Source organism: Ischnura elegans, chromosome 1 (assembly GCF_921293095.1).
Source record: "Ischnura elegans chromosome 1, ioIscEleg1.1, whole genome shotgun sequence".
Lineage (NCBI taxonomy): Eukaryota > Metazoa > Arthropoda > Insecta > Odonata > Coenagrionidae > Ischnura > Ischnura elegans.
The window spans coordinates 64,214,345-64,239,885 of NC_060246.1; the positions used below are offsets into that span (position 1 = coordinate 64,214,345).

The 25,541-nt window shown below is 37.8% G+C and overlaps 2 protein-coding genes across 2 annotated transcripts in view; one reads left to right on the top strand and one right to left on the bottom strand.

The window, feature by feature from the left end:
• Positions 1-25,541, top strand: part of LOC124162228 (exonuclease mut-7 homolog) — a 120,643-nt gene that overhangs the window by 22,198 nt on the left and 72,904 nt on the right. The window lies entirely within an intron of this gene.
• The window catches only part of LOC124162261 (HMG box-containing protein 4), a 36,390-nt gene continuing 20,743 nt past the window's right edge, over positions 9,895-25,541 (bottom strand). Inside the window, exons 7-10 of the mRNA XM_046538736.1 lie at positions 19,045-19,109; positions 17,236-17,471; positions 15,296-15,446; positions 9,895-10,174 (exon numbers count right to left, since the gene is read on the bottom strand). Coding sequence (XP_046394692.1) covers positions 10,004-10,174; positions 15,296-15,446; positions 17,236-17,471; positions 19,045-19,109 — 623 coding nt within the window. The 3' untranslated portion in view covers positions 9,895-10,003. The remainder of the gene's footprint in view (positions 10,175-15,295; positions 15,447-17,235; positions 17,472-19,044; positions 19,110-25,541) is intronic.

The window sequence follows — 25,541 nt, forward strand, 5'->3', positions numbered from 1 at the left end:
ATCATGGGATGTCGTTATTTTCAACTAATCAACCTAATCTTGCATTTATCTTCGCCCTGCCTTAAAGATATGATATGCATTACCCGCTGAAGCTGTCACTAAGGAGTTAACTTCGCCGATACATTCCACTGCAGATGGAAGGAAGTTTGACAGTGAAAAAGTTATTTTCATAATAAATATTCCACATGAAAATAAGATAAGAGATTTTTCTCCTCTTGTCAGTGAATTTTGTTCTCTCTGTTCCTTTATAACGCATATGTCGATGTGACTACCCTCGAGCTATCTTTATACCATCCGTGGTCAGTGGCGTAGCCAGGATTTTGAAATGTGGTTTACCGGAGATTTCGGGGTCCCTCGGGGGTGTTTGGAAGACACCCCAAGGCACAAGGGGGTCGTGGGGTCCATTCCTGGAAAATATTGGGATTTTTGATGCTGAAAACGTGATCTTTGGGACTTCGAAACAGTAATTTTGCACGACTATTTATTAAAATAAAGTACATAAATTGGATGGAGTAAAAGCTTTGAAGGTTCACGGGGGGGAGTTGTAACCCGGAAAACCCCCCGCAGCTATGCCACTGTCCGTGATACACTCTGTAGGATGCGGGTCATGCCGACGTGATTGTGTCCTTCACAATGTCCGCGTAACAGTTAGTCATTGCTGGTTCATCGCGATAACGTCACGTGGAGGAAATATGATTCCGGCGGACTGGCTTCTTTCTTGAGGAGTATGGGCGGATCGCTACGTGTAACGGTGGCTTTGTCAGCATTGGGAGTAATTCATTCCGCTGATCGGCTTGCTGTCACTTAGTCATGGTTTGACTGCGAAGGATGTGACGGGGAGATCGCACCTCGAAATTTAACTCGCATTTTTCCGTTCAATTGGCTGGCAGGAGATGAGCAGGAGAGCTTCAGTCTATAAGGAAGGGGATTGCAAGAGGAATGGAAGAGGATGCAGATTTAATTAGCTTCCATGGCCATACCTCCACTCCCCAAAAATAGTTTTTCGGAGAGTGGGCCGGGGTTTGTACCTATACTTGATAGGGAGGAACATTTCAGGGGGGACGTAGACATAGACATTTTATTTTCGAGAGGGCATGGGCGGCTGGTCAGCAATCGCCGAGGGCCCCGCGCTTAGGGGGCCCCTACAACACTTGCGTCTATCGTGAAGCACATACGGAAGGTATTATAAAAAAGACTTAGATTTCTTGAACCAAAGTTTTTTTTTGCAGGCATAAAATTCTACGTTTTCATGAGTTGCTAAATTTACAACATACTCAGTTTAAAAATATTACATAAAAAATAAAGGTGTCAGACAGTAGCGGATACAGAAAAGACTCAAGGGGGGGCGCAAAAAATATTTTGAGCTACCTATACTTTTATCGTAATAAAAAATAATCAAGTCACAGGCAAAATTTTAGATAATTTTATTTGAACTGATTATACTCACGCAAAACAAATGCTATCTTTCGATATTTAAAAAGTTACAATTGTAGTTTTGCATTTTTCGGCAAAGCGGACAGCCCCGCAAGGGGGGCGGGGCGCGGGCCCCCATATGTATCCGCCACTGGTGTCAGAAGATAAATGAGAGCCTGATCCTTTTTTTAAAAGGGTAATTCAAAATTTTCTTTTAGAGGTAGGTACCTATTTTAGATTTCCGTGCAGTTTCAAGGAATACATTTTATTAAGTAGATTATAGAATAGGTATACTATTAAATTTTATGAACTGTGAAATTCTCGCTTTTCATGATATTATTTCTTACGAAATTGCTATTGTTTGTTATTTTATTCAGTTGTTGAGAGCCATAAAGGCGCCAAAATCCATTTGCGGACTTGCAATGTCCTTAATTTTTTTGGGGAAGGACCCCCGAACTGCATTTGGGGAAGGACCCGGGAATGAGGGGCCTACCATGAGCCCCAGCCGGGGGTCCTCGATCACCCCAGACCGCCCCTGGGAGAGGGTTTACTTAAGATTATATTTTCCAAGCATTTCAGATGAAGGAGGGATTAAAAACCCCTTGACCCTTCCGCTCGATACGGCCTTATCAAATTCGTTTCCTAGCTACGCTCACTGAAAGCCATAGGAATCTAAACTACTTTTTTCCGTTAGATTCTTGAGTGCGTCTCTGTCGCGACCAGAAGAGGACAAATGGAGAGGGAGTTCCCTTGAGCAGAGATAGCATTACCCTAACACTTTTGTGGGAGGTCCTGGAAATTAGGGCATTTACTTTGTAGCTTTACAGCAGGGAATGGTGCTCGAATGATCGAAAACCGAAATCCAGGTTAATTATTAAACAAAATATCTTATGAGAAGAGTTTACAAATTTATAACGCATTTTTTTTCAATTTTACCGGTATTGAAGTTTTCTGGCGTATGCGCTGCAGAGGATAAGTATTAGCCGTAGTTGTATTTCAAAGCCAGTTCCCTTGGCTATTTTCAAGTGCCAGCGAGCTACAATTTCATCGTCCCCTCCTAAAATACCGCGACATGGACGGCGTTTCTGTCTGAGAAAGTATAGGATATTACGCCATGGGGAATGGAATTTTAGGTTTATTTTGCTTAGAAGTCAATTCAAGGGAATGCAACGTTTGACACAAACCGCCACGCGTCGAAGCGAACAAAGTCGACTCTCAAATATGCGGTGTTTTGCGGGCGTGCCAATTTGCGCAATAAGAAATGCAAATGATATAATGAATAACCCCATATAATTCCTTTAATATTTATTGTAACTTTTGCGCACTCTTTTGGAATTAAATATTTCGAAGCTCTGGTGTGCTTACACCTACGACCGGGTCTGTACGGGGCCAAACGTGGTGTAAGAGTAAAATACCCTAAGGAGGTAAACTATATTAGATAAAGATTTAGGGATGCCGACTTACAAAAAATATTGGGGGGGCCCAAACCGGGGATTTTGCCCCGGGAAATTTTATAAGTAGTGAGTTTTAAGTTTTTTAAGCATTTTAGAAGAGTCATATGATCAACACTAGAACCGTGATAACACAAATCTCCATATCTGGACACTCCGGGGATAATCGACAAGCCTGACACATTTTTCCTCACTCCCATAACGAATTTTTGAGGGGGCTCGGGCCTTCATAGGTCCCATGGAGTCGGCGCCACTGTAAAGATTAAAGGAATTAAATATAGAAGGCATACTGTTGTGCAAGTCAATTAAAAAAAGAGAAGATCGACCACGCAGTGTTTTTTTCGCACCATGTGCAAATGTAAGCGCACTCAGTGGCGGATCCAGGGAGAGTATCCATTTTACACTAGATAGAATTGTAATTTTGTTCGAACCCCCACTACTGCTGGGAGGTTGTCCGCCAGACTTCCACTGAGCCCCCTCTTGACCCATCCTGGATCCGCCTCTGTGCGCAGTGACTAATTTCTATTTTTCAACCGAATCCTAGTTCGCTCATTTGGTCACCACTTCTAATATTGTATAGTATTCTTACTTTGCTTACGAATTAATGTGAATATATACTCTGCCACTGCCAATTTCAGTCCACTTGTGGAATACTTATATATTGGGTAGAACTGACTGGGAATGGGGTACCACTTACCGTTGACCGCGCATGTAAGGTACTGTCAAGGCTAAGAACCTTATATTGTATGGTTCTTGGTCAAGGCCTAAGCCACTCAATTCTTTCGTTATGAGAGGAAATGAATTTCAAAGGAGGGGCTTCATTTGCAGGAGCTTCTCCCTAGGCTTCATTTCGTCAAAAATTCAACGAACCGTTGAAATCGCTGGCTACAATTTTGCCCGCGAGGAGTATAGCCCAGCCAAGGCGTGGTATGTGGGGTCTTATAAAAAAAGCCGTGACCTAACGAAAAAGGCGGCCGTTTTATCGATATATTTTTACGCGTAGTTTTTTATCTTCCGACTGTAAAAGTGAAAACTTTTAACTTTAAAAAGTATTTACTTTTAGATATGATCTGGGTACTAAAGGACGTGTGTAAATATAGATTGGACTATTTTAAAATCCTTAAAATTAATTTTTTCTCGGAAACTCCTTGCCCTCTGCTGCTCGGAGCGTATGACTCCTGAGGTGGTGGGAAATGCGAAAATATTGTCGGATTGCGTTTGAAGAATGTCAGACACGCCCCCTTTTTTCATAGATTGCTTGCGAATTCAACCGTAATCACTATGAGAGTGCTCATTTTGTTCTTCTATTCGTAGCCCTAGCTATCTATACCAGGGGCGCAGCCAGGAATTAAGGCTAGGGGGGGTTTAGGTGCAACTAATACCGGGGTGTGTGGAGGTATGGAATACCCACCAGGATAAGCGGTAGGTGCGAGATTAATAAATTGCGGAATTTTAAGATAAACGGTTCAAAATGGTGAGTTTTACGGCTTTCTGAGGGATATTTTATTTATCCTTACTATCCTTCTATTAGTAATATCAATTAAATTAAGTAAAATGGGTTAAACTTAAGTATTTCTCTGAGCTCTGGGGGGGGGGGGGTTTAACCTCCAAAACCCCCCGTCGCTGCGCCACTGATCTAAACCATTCGTAGCTGAGGCACCAAAGCACAGAATTTTAAGATTCAGAGACAAGGTTTGAGATTTTAGCATGAAATGTGTGGAATAAAGTTGATTTTTCCAAATCTCTGAGTAGACTCTTAAAATAACATCTATTCAATGTCAGTCCGAAGAGTCTGTTCCGTTCGCTTTCTAACGACACTTTCAAGAGATGCCTAACATAAGGAAAAGCTTACTAGATGTAATTGAGTGAAAACCCTCTCAGAAAATCTGAGAAAATTCCAGGAATTTTGGTACTCCATGAACCAGGAAAAAAACCAGGAAAAATTTTTCCTATTATTTTTTTATTGCCTAAATCGAAAGATTATTACTCCTGGAGTACGTATTTCACGCTTTTAGATTTTTAAATGACGATATCTATTTTTCGCGATTAAACGAAAAGTGAAAAATTTCAAGCGCGCGAAAACGCGACGGCTAAGTAGGAATGATGGGAAGATCCGTGCGACGTATTTCTGGTTCCCGCTGATGCCCTGTGAGGTGACCTTGAGGCGAGGCTTGAGCGCTGATACGACGCAGGCTGCTAGCAGGTAGCGGAGTACCCTGCTAGCAGGTAGCGGAGTACCCTGCTAGCAGGTAGCGCTTGGCTTAAATGTGGATTATTACTACCTTATCAAACGAAGGAAACTTTCCGACCTTAGACAATTTTAATAAGTGATTATTAAGAGATGTTTCCCTGAGCTCTGTGTCTCATGCATGCATTGGTAATCTCAGACGATGTAAAACTCCCATCCTCTCGTGCAGAAACTAGGTCCTTGTGACGTCACGTGGAGCGGAATCGCATGGGCGCCAATCTGGCCTTTTTCAAATGAGGTTAAATTGATTGACCACTGCCATTCGTTTAGACTGGGATCTGGGACTGAAACCAAATAATTTGTATATTAAGAACACCCTAATGGTGGGTAACGAATAGAAATCAATGCATTTTGTTTTCTTTGATGAAGGAAACTACCCTATTATGTTTTCTTAGCGTAGCCGTTAACAATTATTAGTCCTTTAATTATATCTTAACCTCTATACCCCGAAATTATACTTCCCGCAGCACACATGGGTACTCATCCTGAAAGTATACTGTCCGCAATGCAAACTAATAATGTACCCGTAGGCGTACAGTGGAATTCCATGCCATTCACGGAGAGGTGCATTTCATCGAACTCTTAAAATAATACCTTTAGACTAGTGATCCGAGGTCACTACCGTCATTATATGTTCTCTCCATGTTTTCAAGGAACAAATATAATAGCATTGCCAAACATCACGAATAAATGAAAGTTCACTTAGGAAAACCTGGAAAAGCTAACTTGAGCGTCTTAACACATTCCGTGCTCACAGTATTTTTTAGAGAAAATGCTCGGTGACTGACATTTTGGCAAAAATTTGTAATTTTTAATCATTATTTTAACGAAGTGATCTTATGAGTTGAGATGCTCGGTACATGTTTTTACTCTTTTTTTCTAAAAGTAACCCTTCATTTCTAAAAAATTTGAAATTAAAATATTCTAAGTATCCTGTCACACTTGTGATACCTTCCCGCAACACACATATATGTTTCCAATGTTTCTTCGCTCTTTGTCGGTGCTACGACGAAAACCCGTTCAGACCTAATCATAACCTGGAAAACTCGAACGAAAATAGTTATACAGCTAATATTAACTTTTTAATATGGAAATGATGCACTTTTAAACGCTTTATTGCACTTGGTGGCAGTTGGGTAAAGTTCCCCCCTCCTAAACCGTGGGTTCGAATCCCGCCTGGGTAGGTGGTCCTTATCCAGGGCATGGATGTTTGTGTTGTGCTTTGCTAATTCCTCCTTTGTTAAAGGCCTCTATGTTCTGTCTACGGGGAAGTTGAAAAATAAATAAATAAAGTAAATATTACAAGTATTACCAATATTTCCTGCAAGTATTGTCTCCTATTATGGAAAATGCAACTGATTTTTTAAAATGACATATATGGTTATAAATAAAAAGGAAAATTTGGATAAATGAAGAATTATTTTAATGAAACACATTTTCTTACAAATAATAACATTTTTTAAAAGGAACAAATTTACATGGATAATAAAAGATATGCATTTAAAAAATCAATTTTGTTCAGCTGTGTAAATCATTTTCAACACAACAAATTCTTGTGATACTCTTGGAAACACTCAAGGCACAATCAGCCAGAGGCTCAGCCAGGCAGGTGGGGTATTATATGAAGTGTCCTGGTGGACATTCTTCTTGATGCACTCCCTACCTTCTTTTTTTGTCTTTTCTGTCTTTCGTGTTTCTCATGTAATTGGGGAAATGTCCTGATAAGCCCTTGGTTTTGGATGAGGTGAGCATTGATGACGTTTGTCTATTTAAAGGAGACGAGGTTTTAGATATTGCCAAAAGAGATTCTATAATTTGAATTCGAAAGTCGATGAGAGGAATTTTCCAAATATTTTCTGTGAATAAAAAATAACAGTTCAGTAGATGGATTCCCGATTTTTTGTACTATTTGATGTACTGATTTGATTTCTTTTCAATGGGAAAGTAGACATTATTTATGCCAATGATTGATGCCACACATGTAATTGTATTCAACCATGCTCGAGGCTTCCTTAGTGTGTAATCTTGTCTTTTCATGGATTCAATCATTTTTTGCACTGAATTCAGCGCTAATCATCTGCACTTCCCTCTCATCCTCCCACCTTAGAATACAGATTTCATCCTCGGCAAAGGCCTCCACAACCTCACCTTTAATTCCTGGTAGAGTACAACGAGAGCACTTTCTTGGCTCGCCGCAGTGTCCCCATCACACAAGTTTTCCCATTTGGATGGAATCTAGAACTAGCTACACTGTTATGAAAGATCCATATAAAAGGATTGGGTGCAGTTAAAATGATTCTTCATCAATATTTTACGATCTTCTCTGAATAGCCTTTTCCAGACACTTCTGAGTTGGAGGATGCTTGGTATTTGAGGAACTGCAGTGCCAAACCCTTTGCGTCCGTCAACATGTACAACTTTATTGAGTACCTGTGGTGCTTTTCCCTCATATATTAACTATATCCCAGCCCAGCTCTCCATGGAACCATAGACTCTTCCAAACTCAGGTCATGTGAGGAGGTCACTACTTTGTCCATTGCTTCCTTGAATGCATCTATAGTGGGGCTAATTTTGAATAATCAATCCATCGTAGGGGTGTTAGAGTTAGAAAGAACGTGGATGGTCTCTCGTCGAAATGAGGGCTTGGAGAATTAACATGAATCGATCACACGACTTCTGTCTCCTGAAGAAATGCAAGTCATATAAAGTATGAGTTTTTAAATAATAAGGGATACGAGCAATTTTGACAATTTCTGTATGAAAAATAATGCCAAAAAGCTATGAAAATCTTCTACAGTTAAATATTTCCATCTAGTTATTCTCGCTTCAGGACACACATTGCTCAATATATGTACTCAGACGTATATATCCTCAGGCCGGGTCAGTTTCTCAGAGCTTGGGGGTATGAGACTGGGTTAGGGGAGGTAGCTCTCTTAGGCATTTTTGCGTTGCGGAGAATGCAAAATAAAACCCTTGTAGGAGTTTTGAATATCAAGGAAAATATCAAGTAATGAGTCTCTAATACAAATGTTAGTGAATGTAAGAATGGGGAAATCTAGCTATTGTGTATAAAATGTTAATAGCAAAAAATTAATTGCAATGTGGAACAAGGACTTCATTAAAGTTATTGTAAAATTTATGTAAATATGGTTATTAGCTCAAGTGTAGCGGCTAAGAAATACAGTGATAAAAACAAATTGCCATGATGAAATCATAAAAAATGAAATTCACTTGAAAATTTTAAAGGTATAAGAAAGAAAGCATTTACTATTTATCGTAATTATTGAATTACACATATGTACCTGGAGTATAACCAAAATTAGGCAACCAGACAAGCAATTTACCATGTTAGCGTCAATTAACACTAAAAATAAAAATAACAAGGAAAAGTAATTCCATTCTTTCTCGTATAACAAATTAAATAAATACACGTTTTTTTTAAGGTATAAGAACAATTGAGAGAATATATTACTGTTTCCCAAGTTATAAAGTTAAAGTGATAATGAAATAGATTGTAAAAAACCATCTCCAAAGACGTCCTTGCAGAGCAAAACCAGGTAAAATAGAAAAACAGAAAAAATTGGGAAATTTTTTTTCCCGGAGTTTTCCGCACTGCAAACAGGTGAAGACTGTTGACTGACCCTCTCTCATACCATCACACTGGTGGCTGGCTCTCAGGGCGGAATATAATGCAAGAGGGAATCATGACTTAGCCCTTATGTCCTCAATCACTTGGTAGTGACTGCCATGACGTAGACATCACATCATGAGCACAGAACGTGTCAATGAACAAAATCTCCTTAAGTGTATCTTTTATTTTGTACTACATATTTGAATTCACCAGCTCTTCCACAATTTTATTAAGAACCATATTCTGAATTCTTTGAAGGGATGAGAAGCTGAATGCATCTTGAATGATCGAGCCGTGACCCAGTAGTTAGACATCCATGTTGCCCCAAGGCACACGTTGAGAAATCGAATTGAATGCTCTGCAGGATTTTATCGTATTTCTCTGCAAGTGCTTCTCAAGTGTAGCAGCAGAGTCGAGAAGTGAATTCTGACAATTTTATGGAAAGAGAACTTACCTGCATTTTACTACACATACTCAACCAATCTTGTTTCAACTCAAAGGTTGGTTTAGAAAGGTATGGCGAAAACTCATAGAAGACCAAGCCAACGGCAGGTAAATTTCACACATTCAGGGTAGGGGGACCAGCTCATTTCTCAATGCCACATTGCATTTGAAATTATTTTGGGGAGTCCGTGATCAGTGACCTAAGTGATCTAACCATTATCTTGATAAAAATCTCTGAATCATTCTCTTCGTTGGATGGTTTGCTATTTCTCTGGAACAACAAATCTGGTTTTGCTAGTAGTAGCCTGCATTGCCCTAATGATAGCACTGGATTCTTCCATCTTTCTCCCTTTCATCCTTAACCCCACCCTGGAGGAGTCATTTAGCTCCTTAATCATGGTAGCACCTTCTTCCTGTACCCCTTCCCTTCCTCCACCTCATTAGTGCAGGGCATAAAGGTCTCCGACTTGCAAGCCCAGCCACAGGGGTGTATCCCCATAGGCCCTTCCCTGGGACTTGATCGAATTGCTCAAACCACTATTTCAATACTTTTACCATGCTCTAAATATAAAATGCATTATAGGTAAGAGTTTTTGACTCCAATGGCCAAAAGAATTCAGCACATTTAATTGGCATGGTCCAGGCAATGAACCTCAATTCCTGGATTTAAGTGAAAATATCATTTTTAGGTGCAAATGAATTAATACTTTTCATGCTTTTGGACACTTTATTTTTTAAATTAGAACAAGGATGATACATTTATGCTTGCACAGAATAGACAGAATAAAACATTTTTTGAAATTAATACATACATCATTACAATCCAGGCATTACGTATGCTATGTTGTCAAGTATCTTAAATAAGGTATGCTGAGGGCAAGCATGAGCTGCTTCAGGTATCTGCTGTGTAAGACATAATAATGGACCAATGGCACACAGTAATGAATCCAATAAAACTGACAGACTTCCTGAAACAGCAATTTGGCCCTAGAAAAAAATTAATCATGAATTAGAATACTTAATGAACTAAGAATAATTACCTGTATTATTAAGATAATCTTCTCTGCCCAACACAAGGTAATAATAGGGTGGTTTCCTATTTTTTTAAATTGCCTAAATCGAAAGATTATTACTCTTGGAGTACATATTTCACGCTTTTAGATTTTTAAATGACGATATCTATTTTTTGCAATTAAATGAAAAATGAAAATTTTCAAGTGCGCGAAAAAGCTACAACTAAGTATGAATGCTGGGAAAGGGCCATGTGATGCCATTCTGGTTCTGGCTACCACTGCATGAGGCACCTTGGTACGAAGCTTTGAGCGCCGATACGATGCAGGCTGTTAGCAGGTAGCAGAGTACCCTGCTAGCAGGTAGCGCTTGGCTTAATAAGGATTATTAATACCCTATCAAACGAAGGAAACTTTCCCAAAATAGGAAATTAATATGTGATTATTAAGAAATGCTTCCCTGAGCTCTGTGCCTCATGCATGAATTGGTAATCTCAGACGATGTAAAACTCCTGACAACTCGTATGGCATCTGGGTCTCTGTGATGTCATGTGGAGTGGCATTGCATGACCGCCAATCTGGCCTTTTTCCAATGAGGTTAAAATTGAACATTAACATTCGTCTAAACTGGGATTTCAAAAACCAAATAATTTGTATGTTATGAATACAGTAATGGTGGGTAAAGAATCGCAATCAATGCCTTTTGTTTTCTTTGATGAAGGAAACTACCCTATTATTTCATCAAGTCAACATGTACTACATATAAAACTAGCACACATTGTACCAATATATAGTAGAAACTCCATTGCATGAATGGTTACGAAGTGACACCTTTTTTATGTTTTACGTCTCAAATGAATCTAGAGGAAGATCCTGGCATAATTTTGTTGTAAAGCAACATTTCCTGGATATGCAAACACACAATCAAAAAGTGTTTTGGAACAGTGTTTTTCCTGATTACAACATGAATAAAGGGAAAATAATTCTAAAAGAAATATATTTTTTCCAACTTTCTATTTTAACTATTCATTAAAAATACACAAAGCCAGTCAATAGGAATGTTTTCTAATCCAAGTCAATTTATTTAGTCTTCATGTAACCTTATGACAGGATTAAATCAGAAAGGCACAACTGTTTAAGATGTGCAGTAAAATTTTCTGCAACATTAGAACGATTGAAATCATGTAGTCAAGGTATAATATCGCAGAATATTTTCACAGTTGGTGACAGAGATAACAGGTGGACAACGGAGGTTGGAAAACAGGCTAGGGTATTGGTTGAGGGGGCCAATAGTTCATAATCCAATGGTCGGACACGTAAAGGTCAGACAGTTGTCGCTGAGCAGTAAATGAATAATTTTCATAGCCAATACCATTTTCTAAGTAAAGTAAAAGATTCAATAATTATCTAATCACCATTCCCACCATCTACACATTTATCTTTGTTTAAAAAAACATTGATACCATGAATTATTGTTCCTCATTTCTACTAAAACACTGGCCAGAAAAAGTGAATGGACTGATATTATAGAGCACAAAAAAACCTAGTGGGTCACTCATTCAGGTAACCCACAACACATGAAGATAACCTTCCCAAATAAAAATTTTGATTTACAAAGTTAAAAATTTTAAATCTCTTCAATTTCATAAATTACAGGTTCTGCAGTATGTGCATCCATACTTCATATCTCACAGTTACCCACTGACTAGAAATAACTAGGGATAAGTTTGTGAATACTCCACACAAGCCTGCATTAATAGGTAGAATACTTGATTAAGGCCAATTGTGCAAACTGATTCTAGGGTCGTCCAGTTTTTGACCAATAATATCTGTATGGATAACCACAGACACAAAGACTGAGAAACACTGGCAAAAGACTACTTTTACATTCTCAAAAGAGTGGTGACAAGGTAAAACCAAAGAGTTATTTGTTTTCTTCAAGGCAATGGCCCTCATTCTTCGCTTAAAATATCACATTTCAAAACAGTGAAATTATGATAAAAACTATTGGTATGTAATCAACTTCCTAGCAGATTTCAACATTTTCAATCGATGATATCACTTTTTAATTAGTGATATTATTACTTCCTGGGACTTGAATTCATACACCATAAAGCTATTAACTTAATGGGACTTAAGAAAAATAAAATGTAAATTAATCACAGAATAAGGTCTCAGATTTAGCAAATAAATTTAATTCTTGACTACACAGATTGCTCCTAACTTTTGTTATTAATACTAGGGATGGACAGATCCAGGTTTTTTATCGGATCCTTGATTTTCGGAGCCGGATCTTTCGGATCAGATATTTACGGATCCAAATGCATTTTCAAATTCCTGTCGCTGAGATTCCCCCGATGATTGTTCAATCTCTTGGGGAGAGTCACACTATTTGCCAGTCGTATTTTGCTATTTTTATTTTTCACGGCTGAAATTCTCTTGCGTAATCTCTGCGAGCGCTTTCAAGCAAAACGGTTCATGAGTAGGACAAGAATCGCATGCAACGGTGCATTCGAAGATAGAATTGGAACTCTTTCCACCCTTATTGCACGTTGCATTCACTTAAGCTATTATTCAACATTTCGGATCCAGATCCGATGTCTTCCGCGAATTTGGATCTGATGTATCCGTTGAAGGGCAATATCAGTGGATATTTGGATCCGAGGTATCTGATCCGACTATCCCTAATTAATACATATTGACATAGAAAATAAAAAAAATGCTTTTTGTAGCATTTTCAAAAACATCAAAGTTAAAATAATTAATAAGGTATAAAAAAATGAGAAAAATCCATCCTTGTAAAATTTCATTGTTCACGGAGGGTTGTTTGATCTATGCAATTGTAGAAAAAGCCTCCATAAACCTTCTCCAACCCAAAAAAAATGTCTTTCATCCCAGGCGAAGTTTAGCAAAATAATAGCTGTGATTAGCATTTAACAGAATACAGTAAAACCTCTTTACATCGTAATGGAGGGGACCAAAATTTGGGCAATTTGATGTATGGAGGTTCACTATAGAGAGGTTTTAGTGGAAGGCACCATTTTTTCATATCCTTGGGAAATGAAAGGTGCTACTGTCTTTTTAATCATTAAATAACTATATTTAAACATATATGGATGCATAAGTGAACATATATTTACAGTTATACATTAGTAAAAGGATTACACAAAGGTAAAGTAACTAGTTAAAGAGGCCTTTTTAGAAAATAAATTAGTTATTCGTTTTGCTTAAAATTTTTTTCAAACTCTTTCGAAATAATGTTTTCAATTACATGAGCACTTTTTAATGTCATTTTCACTATAAATAAATCACTAGCTGTTTTCGTTAATGCCTTTTGACCTAAGAAATTATTCAATTTACTAATAGTGTTCGGAGGAAAGTACAATAGTTTTATATTTCTCAACATAATTTCTTCATCCTCGTATTTCACTGCCTGAGTGTTTCAATTGTGCAGCCTAGATAGACAGTTTCTTATGTTTTTCCTTGGTTGTTTAAAATAGATGTCAGGGTGAATGATGGCTTTCCAAAGGTCACTGCTACATCTTCCTTCTGCCAGCACTCGTTGATGGCTAGAGAAATTGCTAATTATGTGGTAATGCCAAGTAGTCGCCTTCTTTTATTTCTTGAATCCATCATCAGCCTATGATTAATTAAGTAATTTTTATATTTTATGGGCAATAATTGAAAATACTCCTGATAATATCTTTTAGAGAACTGATTTATCATTCTTATAACATGTGACTTGTTAAAAATTATAAAAATATAAATAAACATGTGACTACTGCAAAAAATAGACAAGAAATTGAGCACAATTTTGAAAATTTCATTGAATTCTCTCTCTCCAAAATATAATGCAAGTAGTGTTCCGAAGAAAAAATCTGTCAGGGGCACACAAAAATGCTAGGTCTGCGAAAGGACGTGATTTCCTGGCGAGAATGCTGGGCAACTACTTTAGAATGCGGCGGCGACGGTAAGAAATTTCATTGCCCTACCGCATATCAGCTAATTAGCTGTCTCCTTCACCTAACATTGTCGCGCATGGATTGATGTTCGTCAGTATTGCTAGAAATTGACATCCCGGACTCCCGATGGAAGAGTCAGATTTTGCGGCATAAATACGCAGGCAAGACATATGTCGCTAAGCGCAATAAATTATAAACTACGATCGTTCACGAAAGCATCGAAAAAATTACCAAGGCGGTAGTAAGAAAGTGCTACACTGGGAAATGTGGGAATGAAATAATTGCAAAATTGTATTTGATTTATTTCAAGTCGCAGTATATTCATGAAATATTTTCATTTTTGAAGCAGAAGTAGCAATGCGGTCGAGTAATTCTGTCTCCATGGATGGGAGTGAAGTTGGTTGAAATATTTTCGCCAGCAAGTGATTATAAGCTGCGCTGGTCGCCTCTTTTATTAACTGAACATTGTATGTAGGCACTTACAAGAAAATAAAGCCATAAGTATAAATGAAAGCGATTGCTATCGCAAGATTTTGACCATGATTTGAGAGAAAACAATGTCTTCTGTCATCATCATCATTAACTACCACTTAATATGATTAGGAGAGTTGGATGCCTTTTTCTTATTTACTGTTAGGTATGCTCTCATATGGAACAAAATGGCCCAAACTAATGGTTAACGTGAAAATTATTAAAGGTGTATAAGAAAAAAATAAGCGTGAAATATTTATCGCTGATAATGTCATTCCATGTTCGTTATCGCGGCTGCATTGATGGTCTCTAGTTGTCTCGGTACGAAATGCGGAGGTAAATAGGCCGTCTCGGGGGTGTCTCGTTGCTATGATATATAGAGGTTTTACGATATAAAGAGGTTCACTATAGAGAGGTTTGCCCATAAATTTACATGTAAAACTGACGGGACCAGAGGGTTGGTATGATGTATAGAGGTTTTCGATGTAGAGAGGTTCACTACATAGAGGTTTTACTGTATTAAACAATTTTACAAGTTCACATGCATGAATTCTATTATGAATGGGTAGGTCAATTATGTATTACACACAAATTAGCAATTATAAAATATATACATCTGAGGCCCCCAACGTAAGTTCTCTCTCATATTTTAATGTAGACCATACCTCATGTTCAGTTAACCTTTCTCCAATAATCATCAATGACTCTCCAAGTAAACCCAAATGGGCAGCCACATCCACAGGTTGGGTGCCAACAACTTTGTATAGTCCTGTGCCAACTGTAGGGTCCACGACTCCAGCAACAGCATTGCTTGCACTGCCATAAGACAAATTAACCATAAAATTACTTAAGTACCACAATGACGTGGCTAGCTATAACATCACTGGTCCATGATCATGTGATTCAGAATTAAGAAATCATAAATAAGGCACTATTTACTAGCATCCTTATTTTTAACCAACAAGAAATAAAGAAATAGTGTAGGTATACTGAAGGTATACGTAATACACAAAAAAGTATTATCAGTAGAGATGGGTCGGTTCCTGTTCCCAGTTCTCGGCTGTGGAACCGGTATCGAGAACCGATCGCATAAAGTCTGTACTTTGGAACCGGCTCGGAATGGTCGTGAGGATTTGAATTTGGCACCCTAAGCCTAAATGGTCTTCAACACGTTCAAGGCTAAAAAGTGAAAATAGATTTAAAAACCCATGTATTACTGTCCTGTAGAATGGCGTCCACGTTTTTTTCTTTTGAGAGTTGCTGGCTAACGTGCACATTTAAGGTTCGTCAGTTTGTCGCTCTCGCCAACATTGTAGCATTTCCGTAGCCCCAGCTGCTTCCAAACGAGCCGAATTTTTGCTGCCATCTACGGCACCAACAATGGCAACGGTTCTTTTAACTTACCATTAATCTCTAAGGATATCTTCAAACGTGTCGAATCGTGCCGTTGATGGCACAGCGCCTATTCCAATCCGGCTCGGCAATGTGTAAAGTCTATAGCGTGAAATACATTCAATGCTACGTTGAGACTGCTTTCAGACGGAACGACTTTTCGACGGCCGCCGTTCATGTGAAATTCAGGCAGCTTTCAGATGAGATGACTCTCTGCAACGCCGTGTGCTGTGCCGTGAGCAGCAGCCGGCGGAAAATCGTTTCTTCTGAAAGTGGTCTAACGATTGAATCATGTACATATACAGTAATTCTTCGACATATGAGAAAGATACGTTCCGAGAACTTGTTAATGATAATTGATAAACCTATGCAAGGCATCTAAAAGTGTGGTTATCCTGCAGAATGCAATACTGCATTACAATTTTGCCTTAGCTTACGGCCGCTTAGTTTATCCATGGTGTCACTGTAGCGGAGTGTTGAGCAGTTTATTGTCAAGGTAATGAGAACTGTGGCAGTGAAGCAGGCGAATCAGTAGTCAATTAGAGTAACAACTCAAGCTAAATCACAGACTATAATATACTTTGAACTGACACACAAGTTATAACTAATTAACGGATGATGCCGTCAGATGTTGGGGGAGTTTCACTAATGATCCATTAGCACGGCCCTTCAAAATTAACGTCGATCTCTACTGTTTACAGTGAACGCCTGTTCAGTACTGCAGGCAATATTTCTGCCAAAAAAAGAATGGATTAGACCCAGATAGGGTAAAATGTTGAATTTTTAAAATCAAAACCTGAAGAACAAACCAGTCGCTGACTGATGTACTGTGACATATTGGTCGATCATGCATTCTTCAACAATGTGTTATTTTAACTTTTTTGCTTTGCAAATGAAATTATGGAGATTATATTGTTTTTTTTTTTTACAGAGCTTTCCTGCTAATTTACATGTTTCGTGAAATTATTTGCATTAATTACTTGTGGTCGTTCATTTAAATTTGCCATTAATTCAGATAATTAGAGTTCATCCTTGCAACCGAGGTACCGAGAACCGAAAAAATATAAGAACCGACTCATCCTTAATTATTAGTGTTTCATGAAGAAAGCATCAAACAAATTGAATCCCCCAAGGGAAACATTTATCCTCTCTGTCATTAAACAAAGAGAGAACAATAAATTTTAGAAAACCTTTCAAAAAACATTATATAAACCTTAACGACTCGTTAGCTGGTGCTGGAGGAGACACAACTTGTTGAGCAGCTGGTTGATTTGCCCTCTGTTGCCCCTGGGCTGAATTCTGCCATCGTGATGAACCCCTATCCACTGGACGTGACCCAGTTTTATTGAGGAACTTGTTTCGTGCAGGGGGAGATTTCCATCGTGCAGTGTCAATTACACCCATCCGATTTCCTTTCACAGCCAATCGTTTTGCTCTCCTCTTCCAGTTCTAGATGAAAATACACAGTAACATTAGGTCATTGATTCTGTCAACAAAGTTCCATAAGTTAACATAAGAGCTTGAGACACATCAGAACGCTGGTTTCTTAATTTTCTCTAAATATTAGCAACAATGTTTAGCTCTCAGGAAATTGTTTCTCTATCTCAAGTAATTTTACTTGTTTATCAAGAGATAAAAATCTTTATTCACCAGATTAAAATTTCCAGTGGTTGACCTTTACTGCTGCTATAATTCAATCCCTTTAGCACCAAGTGGAGCTTTCTTTCCTGCCTATACGAGTACAAAATGCATTCAAAGATTGCAGGAAAATAATAGAATCAAATATTTTCCCCTTCAAAAACGGTCACATGAGTGAAAATTAAACCAGGTTTTAAGAGATGGGAAAGATGTATGAAAATTAAGTTTAATCATTAGATTCGAGATGACACAATGAATCCACCATCCAGATACATATTTGAAGACCAGTTTTGATGAGTTTCATTTAATTGTGGCAAGTAATTCAATTAAATATGATTTTCTGGATTGCCTGGATTGAAATTTGTACACAAGTTCATCATGAAGGAGCCATTATCTGAAAACTGTTAAAGATAATGCATACATATAGAAATTTAAAGAAAATATTGAGTTTGTAATATCATATAATGACAAAATGGATTTGAATGTGATTAAATTTTGACATTGACCCACTACATATTTCTCCTTTCTTTATAGTATGGAATACCTCCATTTGAGCATAGATTTTTTGATATTTTGACTCCTTAAAGCTAAACCCCTGATTTTATAGGATGATACAAAGTTTTTATAATTAGAAGCAAAACTGCTGGTCCCGACAAAAAGCCCACACTGAACGCATTTGAAAATCAACAAATTTTGAAAAATCTAAATTTTTTGAAATTGCAAACCTCCACCTCGAGTTTTTCACCCTTGATCATTTTTACTCAGAGCTAGGCTATGTTGTCACCTTAGTGTCAACTCTGCTCAAAATATTTGTTTCCATGGTGCTATCTTTTTTTAACAGAATTGAACCATTTTTGAGTTTGTGCAATTCAAATAATTGAAAATACCAATTTCTTTCCAATACCTATGGTTTCTGAAATTTCATTTATTATATAAAATAGGATTAAGTACAAATTGTTTACACTCTGAAATAAAGCTCAAATTCCAATGAAGCACAGATCATAGATTACTCAATACAAGGTGGTATACCAATACATATATGGTTTTAAATCCACTGTCAAAGCATTTATTGAAGAATTCTCTCACAGATAACATTTAAAATGATTCCTTAAAGATAAATGATGGCGTAAAAAAACCAAAGTAAACACTTTCTGAGAGTCATTAAAACTTCTTGATATTATGTAAGTCAATAGCATGAAGTGCCCATTTTCAATGATGAGTTTAGGAAACATGTTTGCCATCTATGCTTGTAAAATTATGAATGCACCGAGTCTTATAGACTTTCCAATAGCCACTTGCAGATGTCACATAACTTACTAAAAATATAAATAAACACATGTATATTTATGAAACAACTCCTCAAATAAACATCATTATTACTCACATATTTTTCATTAGTTGGAACGGTGGCCCAGAGCTCTCCCAATCTTTTGCTGATGGTGGCAAAATCTGACAATAATGATAAAAAAAATGGAATTAGGAATCTGATAAAAACAGTCAAAAGATTTTCTTGTAAGAGTAGCTTTGCAAGACATTGATTGAATCATTAAAAACTGACCAAGATTCATAGATAATCATAACTGATTAACTAGAACAAGGTAGCCATATTGTAAAGAATACAAAAATTAGTTGGTACATCCACTATGTGGTTCACCATTGGCACATTTTAATGCCTCAGAATCTTTATCTGAACAAACACCATAACCAAAGAACAAACATGTAATTTTTCCGTCACTCTAACAACCTTTTATGTAAGTACCAAGGCCACTTTTGGGGAGCTTATGATACACACCACACCCCAGCTTCTAATGCTGCACCTTCATCTAATAACAATGCTTATAGCGTCACGGGCAAAATTAGATTGCAAAGCTCCCAAAATTTAATTAGTACTGTAGTGGAAGCTCATTTTGGTGAGCAAACAGCATATAGCGAGAATCAGATTCTTGCAAGTGATGGGGTGTGCACCATCTTAAGGTCTATGATTAACAAGTAAAAGAAAATATGGATAGATGTAGTGAGGCCAATAATTTCCCATCATAGTATGGGCTTGCTATGATGAGGTGTACCCCTTTAGAGTGGAGCACAACCAGGCAGCTTGAAAGTAAATGGGGTCACCCATTTTCCTCGGGACTGCAGAAATATTAACTACAAAAACAGGTGTAAAATGTTTATTTCCCCAACCACTTCACATATATACATCACGACTACAATACACAGAACCGTACGGATAAAATTGCAAGGGAAACTCAACTGAATGACTATAAGGCTTGCAAGCACAGTCTTTAGAAAAGATCCACAACATTAAGGTCAGTGTAGCTTTGAGTGGGGAGAAGACTTGGTCTGCACACTGGGCTGCATGTTGTCGATCGAGAGCAGTGTCGAGAGCTTGCTGAGACTGATCAGTGCCATGCCAGAGCTAGTCAAAGATATTGACACAAACTATTGTGTTTTCTAGCAGTATGATTAGTCAACTACAAGTTAGAATGGAAGATGTACCACAACTACATACATTATGAAAAGGCTTAGCATCACCTTAGTATTGACAACTTGTCTATGCCATGCTGCCGACTCCAAGCATGCCCATTGGAGTGACTGCCACCATAGAGTAAGTATATATAGAGAGCTCACCACACGTACAAAAATCGTATACGTTTTTGGTGTAGTTCTAGAGCGATTAACCAGATGTCACTAGAAGAATTTTGGCAATTTTTTTAATTTGCTCGTTCCACAAGTCTAAAAATATATTCTGAAGCAGAAAGGGTTGCTACATTAAGTGGAGACATTAATTATTCGATTTTGTTTATAACAATTGTTATAAAAAATATTTTCTCGAATTTCGGCTAGTTACTTGACTTTTCCGAGTTTATATTCCTAATCAATTTTCCGGCAGACTGTTCTTAGTATAAAGTTGAAACTTGCAGGAAATGTTCATAGCACATTTTTTTCCATACTAGTAAACTTTAATTTGTTCATAACTCAGTTTCAAAGTTGTTATGTGTGTTTACATATCTTTCGGACGAAAAATTTGGAATTTTGCAGGGTAAAAATCAATCGCCTGCTAACTTTCGTATCTTACGATATAGGTCCATATATGCTGCGTATGAAATTTGGACAAAACTATAAATTTATTTTTGGTGAAAGAGTTGTAACTTTATCTCAATTACAAAGGGAGTTATGCATTTTTAATGGCCGCACCTCGTCAGGCTTTCCTTACTGGCCTGGGTCTACGCAGAAAGCTCCCGCCTCCTAAGGAGTTCGTTTTGCCATCAGATAGGTTGGCGAGGCGAGGGTTTTGTTTTGACGAGGAAGAGATTTTCCGTGAGGGAAGATCTTTTCGCTTCAAGAGACAATATAAATCTTATTGATGGTCATCGCATCGTTGAACGATCAACATATCGAATGAAATACATTTCGCGTAGTGTGCTTCAGAACTTCAGATTGGAAATACCTCACTTTGGTGAAGTGTAAATGCTATTTACAACACCAAGTGCCGGAATATTACAATAAAAAGGGAATGCGAGATTGGATCTCTACACTGAACAACAATGCACTGTTTGCCTTTCGCTAACGGTCATAGCCTCTTCACCACAGTTGGTAACTAAAGCTTAAAAGTATTTGGTAATGAATTCTTAAGCGCGCAGCTTCAAACGAACACAAAGAGGTATGGATCAGCAGTAGCATTTTTGGGAATAGGGGTGGTCGGTGACCTTGATTTGTTTGCTCGATAGCGGGATGAGTAATGGCCCATTCTGTTACCACGTCGAAAATGGAAAGGTTTCTTTCGGCTGTACCAGTTTTCTACTTCAGGTCTTACGTATGGGGCCGGGGATCATCTAATGCATGTTTTTGTCTTTCCTTGAGACCTTATTCTGATCGTAGTTGTGATAATCGTCGTCTCGTCAATAACAAGACGCATTGTCGTTTGAGGAAAGTTTTGTTTTAAGCGTTAGCATTTAGTTGAGGTTCTTAAAAGTAAAACAAATAGCGGCTGGAATTGGGCCCGGGTTCACTCATTGAATAAATTCTTGCCTCATTATATGAATGAATCCCTTCTCCCAGGGGCCGAAAAACTAAATATCCAAAGATACATTTTACGCGGTGAGCATTTATATAGCAATATCGAATGGAGTATTTTTGGCATATTCTAATTGTAAGTTGCTGCGGCACTAGAAAAATATGGCGATTCAAAACTATCCGCCCTCCCCTTTTTCGGAATTAAACCTCCTATTATGCAGTTTTGCGTATCGAAACTGCAAGCAAAATTTGCTTCGTAGGCCTCATGGGGAACCCTAATTCGTAGGCTAAAATATGTTATCGCGTTAGAATCTTGAGTTATCCATTCATTAATTGTTATAAAACATTTGATTCTATGTATATTAGATATTGATTGCTTTTCGTACACATTTTAACAGTCCAAAACCTATTTTTTGTCTTTGATGCCAAGTTATTCATTTAAATACAGATTTTCAACACTAATACAGGATTTGTTATAATCATGCAACATAAAGTAGGTTCGAAGATTTTCGCGGCGTTGATCAGATTATCTCTGCATTCTCTTCGGGTTTCCACCGCGTCCGTTGGCTTTTGTCGAAACTGTTCTCGCCAAAAGGCAACGGACGCAGTGGAAACCCGAAGAGAAGGCAGAGATCATGCGACATAAAGTTTTAAGTAGTGATGGGTCGGTTCGATTCCTCGATTCTCGACCAAGAACCGGAATCGAAAACGAGTACTTGCCAAAGTGAAAAATCGATTCCGATTCCAGTAGTACTTCAAACCACAGATTTATATACGACCGCGTTTCCAACAGTCATTCGAATTTTCGCGCCACGTAATCGTAATAACAAAACACATTTCTTGGGATGTGCGAGTACTCGAAAATTCGAGTCGAGTAGTTGGTACTCGACTCGAGCGTTTCGAGTAGCATTACGAATGTCGAGTAGTTAAGGTTACAGAGCTTTCGAGGCTAGTAGGTCCAGCAATCTGCCGACAGGAAGCGCTATCATGAAACTCATGTAATAATGCAGTTTTTAAAGCCGATAAGTCATTCTAATGCCTTGGCCTGGTAGTTTCAGCTTGCCGAATACACAATTGTTGTCGACGTGGGCGCCGAATACCTTTACGCCAGCCACGGCCGCCGATCGTCTTCCTACCCGGCGCACACTGGTCCGAAATCGGAAAAAGCTGGAATAAAGTCTCAAATGACCTTTTTGGGGATAGAGGCTTGAAACTTAGCGTAAATACTCATAAATTATTACCAGATATAGATTTATATGCCATTTTACATAAATACGACCCTTTAGTGAGATACAGTGGCCCAAACATGACCAATTTTTCAATGCCACGCGAGATATCGTTTTTCCTCAAAAAATCTTTGAATTTATCCAGTTAATGTTGCGTTGGTATGAGATTTATGGAATAAAAAACGCAATATTCCTTTGACCTGGTGCTTTGCCTATACTTTCAATGACGTTTGAAGATTTTGGCTCTCATATGTCAGCTTTTACAATGCAAAATGGCCGACCCGTTTTTCACGTGAACTTTGACATAAAGTAGACATAATCTTTCGTTTACGAAAAATATAACTCGGAAAATTTGAATAAAAATATGTAGTAGAGATTTCTAAAAGAGTACTAATTAGAAATCTAGGGAGAAAAAAGTTTGCGACGAAGGGAATAAGAGCGATTTTTCAATCGCGCGTCAAGGCTGAGCTACACGCCGCGGAACTATGAGGCTCGGTATCTCAGGCTGATTTTTCAAGTTTTTTAAAACAGAATAGAAGAATTTTTTATAGAAAATTGGAGTAGAATATATTGTAGTGTGCATTGCTGTATTGCCTGACTCAGAAATTATCATACTCGACTCGACTCGATACTCGCGAGTAATTTCCAACTCGACTCGATATCAAAAAGTGCTACTGGGAAATCCCTATTATATTCCGAAGGAGCAAATGCAGACTAGGGAGCCTGTGACAGGTATATGGTCAAGATACAGTGATGCATTTGGAAAAGTACCCAAAGTCACCATAGCAAACACTGTTGAAGCTGAAGTGGAAGCTTATTTATCAGAGATGAATGCACCACCAAATTCCTTCCCTGGGAAATACTGGAAGACTTGTATCTTCTACCCAAGGCTGAAAGTATTAGTGAAGAGGTTTCTTTCCATACCGCCATCCAATGCGTTCAGTGAAAGACATTTAGTTCTGCAGGAAAAATATGTGAAGTAAAATACAACAGGCTTTATCCTGGCAGAGTGAAGATGCTTTGCTTTCTGAGCAGAAATTTAAAGTCTTTAAAGGGATACTAAATTTCTGAGACATTATTGATAATGATAAGATATTATCAATAAAAGGTAGATATTAAAGGAGATATTTTTATTTTAAATTAAAACATGAGTGCTAATATTCTAAAGTAATACCTATCATGTAACAACACTTTTTAGATATGTTCTATTTTGAAATTTAGCTATTATATTTTAATTACATAGTGATGATATGAAAGATGCTTTTGTCAACTGACTCTTTCACAGAGTAATATTTTTTAAAGTGGTTTTCTTGTTGCCTGGAATTAAGTGATTTTTCTTGGAGCCTACGGCATCAGAATCGATGGAATCGGTATCGGTAGAATCGGAATCGAAATTTCAGAATCGGAATCGGGATCGGAATCGATAAAATTTTGGAATCGACCCATCACTAGTTTTAAGTCAAAACTTCGAACTGCAACCGACCTGTTGACGAGCCTTTCTGGAGGTACTTCCTCTGAGTGGCTGAAATGTCATCTATCAATGATTTTCCCGAGGTGTAACCCTCATTTTCCTCCATTGTTGGGGACTTATGTCCCGACGAGTAAAAACTAGTGATGTGTTTATAGAAGGTTAAAAAACTTCCATCTGATGTAAAAACATTTCGACGGAGTCGACGTACAAGTAGCCCTCCGGCGCGAGAATGTAGGAAAATAAAATTGTGCAATATATATAATTATATTACCTTTGCTAATCCAAGTACATCTCACCGTATGAAAGTTAATCACAACCAAGTTGATTTTGATCAATCAATTAGAAGGTAAACGAAGAAGATTTTATTATTTCCAAAGCAGAAAAAAGGAACAGTGTGCTAATCCGTAATAAGGTCTCATGCATCGCCAAATGTGATGATGTGTTGGAGGACACCTCATTCGTGATTCTCCCCCGTGATCCAATTCGGATAGATTCCAAAAAAGTGTTAAAAAAGCTTTATCTTCCTGCTGTAATTTTATAAATTAGCCCCTAAATTAAATATCATATTTAGGCAATTGCCTGGTTTTTCACCAAAATATAATATTAATAGCCCCATCATTTTGCCACAGAAACTTCAACACCTCATACGTCACCATCCAACTCCAAGCTAGTTTCATTTGACCTAAAAAATCTATTTACTTCTGTACCCGTAAAAACAACTTTGTTACTTAATGAGAGTCCACAATATTAAAATCAGTGTGTCTTGTGAACTTCATTGTCTAATGGAACAGAGTGCCAGCCAAAATTATTTTTTGTACAATAAGAATATTTATCACCAAACAGACGGCCTTGCGATGTGGTATTCCCTTTCACCTGTAATAGCCGAAATATTTACGGACAATTCAAAACGCCAATTATTTGATTCGGGCATTCTATCTCATCTAACATCTTCTGGTACCGCTAAGTATGTTGACTACATCATTTGCCGCTGGACCGGAATTGTCAGACAATTAGATAATTTTCTGAATCTTTTAAATCCTCGACATCCTAATATTACCTTCGTAGCAGAAATAGAATCCAAAAAGCACCTAAACTTTCTCGATCTCTCCATATCCATAGTTGATGACAAACATGAATTTGGTTTATACAGAAACCCTTGTTATGGTGATT